General features: G+C 40.0%; 1 protein-coding gene across 1 annotated transcript in view; it reads right to left on the reverse strand.

Moving 5' to 3' along the window:
* Positions 1 to 7,031, reverse strand: part of LOC149143678 (uncharacterized) — a 31,915-nt gene extending 24,884 nt beyond the window's left edge. Inside the window, exon 1 of the mRNA XM_089447206.1 lies at positions 6,096 to 7,031. Coding sequence (XP_089303332.1) covers positions 6,096 to 6,680 — 585 coding nt within the window. The 5' untranslated portion in view covers positions 6,681 to 7,031. The remainder of the gene's footprint in view (positions 1 to 6,095) is intronic.
* Between the last annotated feature and the right edge of the window lie 4,159 nt (positions 7,032 to 11,190).

Raw genomic sequence — 11,190 nt, forward strand, 5'->3', positions numbered from 1 at the left:
TTATGCGAAGTTGTGGAAATTTTGTTTTTAGATAGTGATGCTTCATGTATCGCCCATGTATAACGAATGAATATTCCTATAGATGCTTCATCATTGGAATTCATCTTGATAAGCCATCTATTTTGCAGAACAAAGTATAAAGTGTTTGAAGTTGCTTTTGTCGTTCCCTTAATGTTATGCGAAGTTGTCTTTGAGGCCTCCTTGACATAGAAGATCCAATATCCATAGTCATAATTACTCTTGACTCCAATCTCCTCAAAAGATTAGGCACTGGTCCACCATAAGGTGATCACCATAAACCTAATTTTCTTCCCCCACCTCTTCTTTTCTAGGCCTAACCCATAGGTCACCTAGGGCATCACTTATCTCACAATCCAGCCATCTTAATACTTCGATTTTTGGTCCACAATTGCACTGGAGTTTGCTCTAGATGCCCTCCAAATTTCAAGCAAACCCAACGGTGGGATCTCAAGATATTGCAAGCCCTAGCTTGGGGACCATTCCTTGCACTAGGTTTCCCTTGGCTAGAAACCTCACTGGGATCATTACATTACCTTTCATTGAAAATTCCTTCCTTGATCCCCTTCTCCTCCCTGATTAGGTCAAACACATCATTGGTTGCTGAACCCTATTCCCTTGACCTAACCTCAGGTCCACTTGGTCCAATGTGGTCCCACAACTTATTGAAACCAATTTCATAAAGACCACTTGGAAGCCAAGTTTCCACAAAGATTTTAGGAGCTAAGAATCTTCTTGACAAATAATATATTCAAACCCTAGCTCTTAGAATTCCCCTAAGCCCTTCCTAGAGAGCCTTTCACCTTGCTTTCAAAGCAAGCAAGCCATATATCTAAACTTCTTTTGTGACTAGGCTTTTAGGATCACCTCTCGTCCTATCACTGATCCATTCAATTTCGTGATCCTTATTATTATAGGTTTCCTCCCATCGGTGAAAGTCCATAAAGAGTAGGGAGCCTTAGGCGAGGTGATAGTGGGCTATTGCTCCATTGTTGCTCTTGACCTAGTGGTAGCCCTTCAAGGATCCCTTTTTAGGACCCCAGCTAGTTTGAGCGGTAACAAGAGAGAGAGTACAAAAAGTCAAAGTTGACTTGCCAAATCACAGTGAAAAAAACCTGTCAAATTTGCAGTGAAATTCAGTCCTAAACAAAAGTCAAAGATGGTCAACGCAACAGCAAATCTTTCTCTTTGGAGCTCAGTCATACCCAGTCAAACTCGATCTAATAAGGTGGTCAAAGTCAGCCCAAAACAGTGCTGAAAATTTGCAGTCAAACTTGGTCAACTACATTGTTTTAAGATCCAGCCAGCTCGGAACCAGTCGGCCAAGTTGGTCCAAGCCGGAAAAAAAATTCAACGCGGCAGAGAATTCGGTTCGGTCGGCCGAGTTATGACTGACCAGGCTGAGTCATAGCATGACTCGACCGAGTCAGTCATAACTCGGCCGACTCGACTGGATCCGTAACTACTCAGCCGGGTAACTGTAGTGGCCAGTGAACCATAAAAACACGCCTTTTTTTATTTTATTTTTTAATTTTTCTAAGTGTGGGGGACTCCAAAGGGGTTTATGAATTAGTTTGTTGGTCTTTGGGGTCCATTCCCCTCTCCCAAACCCTAGTATTTGATCATATTGCACTACTAAGGCTATGTTATTCATGGTAACGTTAAATTCTTAAAGTAAAAGTGACATTCTCCTTAATCTTCATTTTCATCCTTTTACTTAAATTTTTAACATTACCATGAAATGACTCGGATGTTTGAGAGTGGTTCCGGCCTCATTGGATTTCATATGGAGAAAGTAGAATTTTAAATTTCATTCAAAATCCAGTAGACTTATCGGTTTTTCAGGATTTCAGGATTGGGGGATTGCAATGTTTCCATTGAATTTTGTCATGTATTAGGGTATGGAACTCGTATTTAATCAAGAGCACCAATCCCTCTATGTACCTTGATGTTAGTGACATTGGTTGTTGAACTCCTCCGGGATTCGCTCCCAAACCGGGAGCTTCCGAAAATGTCGCTCTCGCTCCCGTTTTCGCTCCCACTCCTCGCTTTCGCTCCCGCTCCCAAGTAACACTGAGCCAGATGATGTTGGCAACTCTAGCAGTAGCCAGTAGTACTGGTCACAGATTTTTGTTGTAGAGGCCATTTCTAGCCTCCTTGGTTATGTGTTTTTGTTTTGATCTCTATATCATCATCGTGTATGTACTGGACAGTGCACTGGGTGTCGTTTTAATATAATGGATATATTCATGAGCCTACTTTGATCATATGTTGTCTTCTATCTATATTCTAATGCTGTGTGTTTGGAAACATGAATGAAAATCTTTAAAATTATGTGTTTTTATAAAAAATAAATATTTAATGTATTTTTTACAACGACCGAGTCATTGAAATCGAGCTGGCCGAGTCGATACCGAGTCGCAGTCGGAGTTGACCCTCGGCCGACTCGGAGTTCGAGTCGGAGTTTTAAAACATTGGTCAACCCTGCGGTCAATGTGCCCATAAATTCTCGGTTCCTGTGCCAAACAGTACGGCTTGCCAAAAACGAAATTTTCCCACAAAAATCGCAACTAAAAGGATGAGTCAAAGTACCCAGTCAACGCTAGTCAAACCTGCAACAGTTCTGAAATTTTGGCCCTATAATTTGTCTGAAATTCGTCCTCCTTTGCCACACGTGTGAGAGAAAGAGATTGCCCAATAGTTGTACGAACTAATGAGAGAAGGAGAGAGAAGAATGTGTGAGTGATGATGATGCCAAATGAGGTGAGAGGTCATTTGTATGTATACAAGTCGTTGAGGGTGAAGACACACATCCATTGGGCTTCATGAGCCTACATGATGATGTGGCCGACCTAAACAATTTGCACATGTGTAGGCTAAATTCAAAAACACACTTCTACTTGTCCAATTGGATGTTCTTTATATCAATTTTGGTCCTCTCGAAAAGAGGAATATAATGCAATCATCATATCCATCAAATTAGTTGTCCCAAGGTGGAATTTGGCCCTAGTTGCCAATTTTAACACAAGGAAAATCCTCAAAGTTATGTTGCTTTCTAGCTACTAACAACATTAAACAATTTTAAAAAACATCCAAGCTCTCATGTGAATCAACTGCACCATCCACATCATTGTCATCTATCGAGGTTCTGTTTGCTCTCCCCAACTTCAATTTCTTCAAATTTCAACGAGCATTTATGTCTAAAAATCATGGTCCCTTTTCTTTACTGTAAAGTAATCCCATACCTGGAGTGCCATATCTAGAGTCTCTCTTGTGGCATCTTTGAACAAACTTAATCAACAGATTCAAGTTCTCATGTGAATCAACTTCCAAGCATTACATCGTCTAAGAGAGCAAATGATATCCAAGGTTCTCTTTGCACACATAAAATTTTGATGCACTATCACGGACTCAATTGGCTAGCAGAACTATTTCAGTAGGTGAAGCTTGAAACAATTATAGGTTCTCTGTTGCCAAAGGGAGACAAGGCTTTCTCACCGCCATTTTTGATGCTGACCTCGCCCACATGTTATCAGTTAGTTTCCTCACACGATCATTACAGTAAGGTGTAAAGTTTTTCTTGACATTGTCATTGATGGAGCTAGGTAATTTCCACCATACATGGGCTTTGGGGTTTACTGCATTCTTCACCAGCCATGAACGTCGGCGGTGCAAACCCTGGTAGACCACAGCTAACACATCTCGATATCTTGAGGTTGAAAGGGTTGAAACTGAGCTTTAAAGACATGTATTTGTTGGGCTTGAAAGACCAAATCATCCATATTTGCTTCAGGAATTATGAGCAATTGGGCATCCAACACACCATTGGAAGAGAGCTCTTTGTCATTGGCTACATGCTTTCAGAACCAACAGCGATCAGCGTGGGTGACTTTCGTTCTTCGAGGCTAAAGATTGACACTCAGAGACAGGTTGGCAGCAGCCTACTCCATGAAGGAAACATCTGTGCCTTTCTTGAGAGAGCCATTGTTTTTTCTGTGTAAAATCCTAGTCGAAAGAATAAGAAGCAGTCGAGTAAGAAGAATAACTGAATGGCGGGACCATGTAGGCGAAGCACTTGCTCGCCGCAGAGTAAGAGATTTCATTGTTGAGTGAAATGGTCATGTACAGAAATGGCAGGGAACATTTCGTCAAGCCACAATTCGGTTGATAGAATTTAGACAATAGGGTTGAGGGAATGTCAGAGCAAGGCACATAAATAGCCAAGAGTTTGAGGACTGCTCAAAGTGGTAGATCTGACGGGTCATGAGAATGTGCAACCTGCTCTAATACCATTATTGGAATGTGCAACCAGATATGAATGATAAGCATGAAATGCTCTATTATTCAGAAATATATTACATATAAATACATTATGTGACCGTTGGATTCATCTTCCAAGGTCTCTTGAACTCGATTGATTGTTCACATTCCACTCCCAAAACCCTCGGCGGATTAGGTGTCCAACATCCACTTAAATCTAATTGTCGGCAAGGCATTATGGATAGCTTGGCACTGCTTACATTTCTCTACAATGGGACCAAAAGCAATCACTCTCGCTCACCCTATTACGTGTATCTAAGTTGAGATTTGGCGCTTGGATACAAGGACTCAAACTACTATAATGATGCTTTATATGTTATGGGTGAATCAAAAACAACTAGTTTTGTTTCGCCTAGCTAGCAAGATCTTCACTGCTTCTGGATCAACTCGATAAAAAGGGTAAACAACTAGAAAGTAGAGGCAAAGTAGGAACAAATAGTAGAGGCAAAGTAAAGTAGTATGTAAATGATCAAGTGCCCAATTCCTACAATAGAGGAATATCCATGTATTATCGGGTTGCCTCACCAAGCTTACCAATTTTTGTATAGTTTTTTTGTTTTGGTACATACAAATTCCATTGGCTCTCCCATATTCTTGTAATGTTATGACTTGTACTCTTTAGTTCCATTTACATATTTTTATCATAGGCCTCCAATATGCCTACAAACCATGTTGGTTTACAGACCTGCCACTTGACCCATGCAAAAGTTACAGTGTGAACACCAATGCCCAATCAAAATTCATCACACGCACAATTTATGTCATAAGATAGTAATGAGGCATGCAACATAGAAAAAAATAACATAAGTTAATGCTTGAGACTTCAGCTAAAAATCAAAATTCAATGCAAGCGACAGTTTATGACATCAGATAGTATTGAGACAACCAACATAGAAACAAAAAAAATAAGGAAGAGGTGTAACACGAGACAAAATATTTTTTGGGGTGGATGTTATTGATCAACATGGCCAAAAGGCACACGGACTAGTCAAGACAAGGTTTTATCTAAACTCTCGTAGTATTGAGACATCAATAAAGAAATAAAAAATGGAAAAGGCACGAAACAAGACAAAAGATTATTTGGGTGGTGTGATTTGGGAAAGTAAGTCTTTAGGTAAGCTAAGTAGTTGTAATATTGAGACATCCAAGATAAACAAATAAATGAAGAGGCATGCAACTAGATACAACATTTTTTTGGTGACAAAATTTGAGAAAGTGAGCTTTTGGGTAAGTTATCGCTGGGTATTTACTCCAACAGTTTCACCAATGACTAGCCCTTTGCACTTGAACTTAGCTCAACCAAGTACTAATGCACAACAAGCATAAGCACAATCGTGCCCGAGGTGAGACTTGAAGTCACCCGAACAACAAAAGTCAACCAAACACAAGAATGTCAGAAGTGAAACTTGAAGCCATCCGAGCACAAGCATGAAGCCCTCCAAACAAAAGCATGTTCTAGGTGACACTTAAATCCACCCTTTGGAAGTTGAAAGTTTACGAACGCTACTTTCACCCACCCAACAAACCACCATTGCAACATAAAACAATGCTAAGCTGCCCTACAAACAACCAATACAACATAGAACAAAATTAAGATGCCCTGCGCAACAACTTACAACACTGGATGAGCCTAACCACTGTACTCTTCTAAATTTAAACTATTGTATATTAAGCAGAAATCGGACAAAGAAGCAACCAACCCAATAGAGAATTGAATGCAATATTGGAGAAATCGCTAGTCTATTGACCATACATACCTCCGGATGGTACTGAAAGCCGTATAATCCCTTGTGGGGATTTTCAATGGCGGCTATGGCATTCTGCAGACTTGTGGCCACGACCACGAAGCCCTCGGGCAATCTCACGACCTCGTCCCCATGGCTCATCCACACACTCTGCGTCCCTCCGACGAAGATGTCCCCATAGAGCTTCGACCCCTCGTGCATGCGGACCTCCATTCTCCCGTACTCCTGGGATTCGGCAGGCTTGACCTCACCCCCCATCATCTTGACGATGAGCTGCAGACCATAGCAGATGCCCATAACATGAATCCCCTTCTCCCACACATAGTCAAAGAATCCGTCAGGCAGTGAGGGGGCGCCCTCCTCGTGAACGCTATGAGGACCCCCCGAGAGGATGATGACCGAGGGATTGAGGGCCGCCATTGCCGACAGGGGCGAAGTGCCCGAGAGACACACAGAGCATACAGCAAGCTGCCGGATTCGGCGAGTAATCAAATGGGTATACTGAGAGCCGAAATCAAGAATCAAAACGACATTGTCTCTACTAGCAGTGATGTTGACGATGCTGTTGCTGTTATGGTTATTCTCTTCCATCGCCATGGCTGCATGCGCTTCCCGCCCTTCGCCGCTGTTACTGGTACTGTTATCCCTTAACTCTACCTAGTTCGTGTTTGAAGTTCAACAAAAGTAAGATTCGTCTGAGTGGACACTGCCCTGTGCGTCTCGGCTCTCTCTAGGCAGTGGCAAGCTGCAAGGCTCCATCGAGAGCACGCTGTGCGATCGAGAGCACGCCGTGCGGTCGCACAGGCCAAGAAAAAGCGGAAGCTCTCAGCTGAAAATCAAAATTGAATCTCCGCAACAATTTATGACATAAGATTGTGTTGAGACATCCTAACACACAAAAACATTAGGGTAACTTAGACGAGTCAAGATTCAATGTAAATTCAATCAAACGGAAGCTCTCAGCTCAAAATCAAAATTGAATCTCCGCAACAATTTATGACATAAGATTGTGTTGAGACATCCTAACATACAAAAACATTAGGGTAACTTAGACGAGTCAAGATTCAATGTAAATTCAATCAAAATGTTTCTTTAGTAGTCTTAACAAGCACCAAGAAAAACCAAAGTTATCCATGGCAGCCCTACACCTCATGTGAGCCAATCTTATATGAAGATAAAATTGGTTATAAAGTTTAAACAAAGCCAATCTTCTATATAAAGATAAAATTGGTTATATTTAAACAAAGTAGATGAGGAGGAGATTTTAGGATTGATGTAATTGATTAGGGTTAGTATGGTTAAGTTGTTGTTGATATAGAAAATAAAATTGGTTATATTTAAACAAAGTAGATGAGGAGGAGATTTAAGGATTGATGTAATTGATTAGGGTTAGTATGGTTAAGTTGTTGTTGATATGGGGTTAGTAATGTTAAGATGTTGTTGATAATCTATTGTATTTTATAGGGATTAGTATGTTGAAGAATCTAGGGCAAAGTAGTGTAGTGTGATTTTTCGTTACTTGTTAACAATTTGTGGAGTCTTTTTTCTTTTCTTGTTAGCTTATGCTTCTTCTTCTTATTATTAGTGCATATGTGTGTACTTCATCAAACTGCTACCAAAACATAAAAACAAGAACACAAGATGTTGGCTCTCTGTCAGGGCCAAAACCTCTCTACTCTTGAGAGGAAAACCCTTTAGTGAATTTCTCTTATTGAAGCTTCTATTGATCAATGCCAAACCCTAGACCCCTCATAATGAGATCTTCCAAGCACAAGCCAAGTCTCACTCCTTCATGCACCATATACCTCAGTACTTCTTCCAGCACTTCGTCTTTCTACTTTCGGCACTTTGTTCTTCTTGCAACTTGTTAGTAACCTTGTAGTCCTTGCTCTAGAGAAGATACTTTTGATGAGACCCTTCTCCTTATGATGGTTCCTTTCACCAATCAACTAACTTTGGATGACTGTAATGTAGGGTTGTTGTGACTGCAGAAAGAGATTTGATTCTCGCACGTGTGATTGTTTTCTACCCTAGAAAACAATCCCTTTAACTTCGATCTTGTTCCTTCTTTCTTCGTTGGTGAGGGCTTCTCCTTCGCTCTTGGATGGAGGCCTTGTAGACCTTAGTTTCTAACCCAAACAGAGATAAGGATTGAGTTGTTGTATTACTGTTGTTATAGCCGCAGAGAGACCTCCTTCCTTCACACGTGTGGTTGTGTATGACCCTAAGAATAGTCTCTTAACCTTCATTGTTTCTCCTCCTTTCTTCGCTACCCTAACAGACCTTTTCCACAACTTCTTTTTTTCTTCTTTTCTTGCGGATTTCAAAGCTTGAGTTCTACTTTGTATGAGGAGTGGACAGCCTCTATAAATAGATGTATGTGCCTCCTTTTAGGCCAACTTGGTTGCTGCTTGTAGGCCAACTTGGAAGGCAGTTTGGTCGTTGATTTGTTGAGCAAACTTCACACATTTTTTATGGTGGTGTAGCATGCTTGAAGGAGCTTCGTATAGGATCAGACTTGACTTTTCTTGGAGGTTTCCCTTTGACTTTTAATATATATTTATACATACTGTAACATGCCTTTAAGGCCTTCAATGTTTTCTCTTGACTATTTGACTCACCTTTAGCACTTTTACATGTGCTAGACCGACTTCAATGAGTAAGAAACTCATTGACATGTGTTATAAAAATAATATTTCTTTTCTTGAATAAGTACAAATATCAAAAGTACATTTATGAAGACCGGACCTAGTTACACTTCCTTCAACACTCCCTCTTAACTAGGGAGGTATTCATACAACATTACAAGGTGTTTGGTAATTATCAATCTTGAAGAATTCACATAAGAGAAATCAAATTAGCAATCCATCTGTTATAGCATCATATTAATCAGAATTGTCATAGTGCAAGGCCTTGACTAACAACTCCATCTCTTTACGAGACCATGAGCTACAATGCTCGCAAGACCGATGATTTATAGACACCTTCATCATTGTCTCTCAAGGTACATACCCACCCAAGTGTTCTCTGAGTATGACCTTCTAGGACTATTCTTATCTTGGGTTCCCAACCCTCAAAGAATACCAGTCCTCTTGCCTACTCTTGTCTTGGATGCCCTACACATCCTCAAAGAGTATCAGATGCCAGATAATTACCTAATCCTCCCATTCTTTCTTCTCAAGTGAAGACAAGAATGTTGTGTCTACATTTCCATTCATGGCCTTCATCTAGACTTACATTGTTAGTCCTGGTCTAGTGTATGACCCATGAAATGGAAAACACAATTGTCACTCCTTTGTAATTAGGGTGATCCAAAAAACTCTCTCTTGGTCAGGGACCTGTCAGAGCTCCCTCTTAACTGGAGACTCTTTCCTTCATCAACGACTTCTTCTTCATGGGTCCTTCCGCTACTTGATCTCCTTCTTTTCTTAATGTCATGAAGTCTTTGTTCAAACTTCTTCTACATAGGGCACCATCCATCGATCACTTTCCTTCTTGGTTTGTCATGTCATTGCTTCGTGGAAAGTGACTACCAAGTTTTTCTTGTCATATTGGCTACTTCTTTATCATCTTGTCCATGCTTCATAATACTCTTCTCATGGATGCTTCATTGTACTTGCTTGATTACATGTTTTGACCTAGTAGCCCGTCATGACTTTCATCCTAATATTGCTTCAACATTGCCTTTTCTTTTGTTGGATGACTTCTTCATCACGACATCTCTGTAGAGTAGAATAAATTATCTGCATTTTTTATATCTTCAAGGCCTTCATAGGTGTCAAGGGTCCTTTCTTTCTTTATCAGAGTTGTCTTGCCTTCTTTCGGAAGATATCTTCAAAGTATCTTGTCACATAGTGATTCCTGGTGATCATGGTGTTCTTCTACATGCTTGATCTCTTTCTTCATTTGCTTCTTATTAGATAGATAGGTCAGCCATCTGATGCTTCTTCTAAGAGCATTCTTTCATTGCTTGCTTTCTGGATTTGTCGGCATTTCTTCTTGCTTCTTAGTCAGCAATCTTATGCTCCTTATGTGAGCATATTCTTTTGTTGACCTTCATTGCATCGTGGTACATGCCTTCAAGCATGTTCTTGGTGAAAGAGATTCTTTCATGATTGATCATGCGATAGAATTGTACCCATGACTCAATAATATACAAATGAAAACATGACTTAAACTTTGATGCATACATACTTCATCTTGATTTTCCTTTGATCATTCGTTGGTGTAGCCCTTCTTGCTTCATCTTAGCTTGCTTGCATATCATTCTTTTCTTGAAACCCATGAATGGGATTCCCAATGAGACATTTGCTTTGGTCCATGAACCTTCTTTTGAATATTCCATCATAGGATCTTAAAGATCCTTGCCTTGCAAATGTTTCTTTTCCTTTGATGATGGAGGTTTTCTAAGATACTTAATCATGATCAAATTTTCTTTTATCATGGATGAGATTCTATACTAGGTATGCTCCTTCTATATGAATATCTTGAGCTATATCTACCATGCTCCTATATTCTAGAAGATATTTCTACCCATGCATTTTTATTCTCATTATTAAATGCTACATCTTTATGAGTATCTAGAACTCTATGTACATTATGCTTCTAGATTCTAGAGGATGTTTCTAGCCATGCAATTTTATTGTATTCCTACATGCTCCTATACTACTCAAAACTTTGAAAGAAGTCTAGAAGTAAAGAGTTTGACCTAATCATAGTAGAGATCTAGAGGACCTTCCTTCTTTTGCTTCTTTCCTTCTTCTTTCATCTCTTGAGTTATGTGAGCTTCTTCTCTCTTCCTTTAGTTGTAGTCCTTTTTAAGCTTAGGACAATTCCTTTTGTAGTGTCCATATTCTTGGCATCCAAAAAATTTGATCTTGGACATGTCTTTGTTGTTTGTTCTTCATGGACCAAACTTGCCAAATTCACCCTTTCTTTTGGCCATGGTAGCAAATGCTTGCTCCTTTGATCCCATATCTTCTTTTTCCATAAGTATGGTTTCCTTTATTCTGCATAGGGACCACATTTCACTAAGAGTGGTTGCTTCCTTCTTGGCATATATGCTAGATGTGAAGTTTCCCCACTCCTTAGGTAGTGCATTGAGTAC

This window comes from Pinus tabuliformis, chromosome X (genome assembly GCF_031772625.1).
Source record: "Pinus tabuliformis cultivar Carrire ecotype Pingquan chromosome X, CPIR1, whole genome shotgun sequence".
NCBI classification, from domain to species: Eukaryota; Viridiplantae; Streptophyta; class Pinopsida; order Pinales; family Pinaceae; genus Pinus; species Pinus tabuliformis.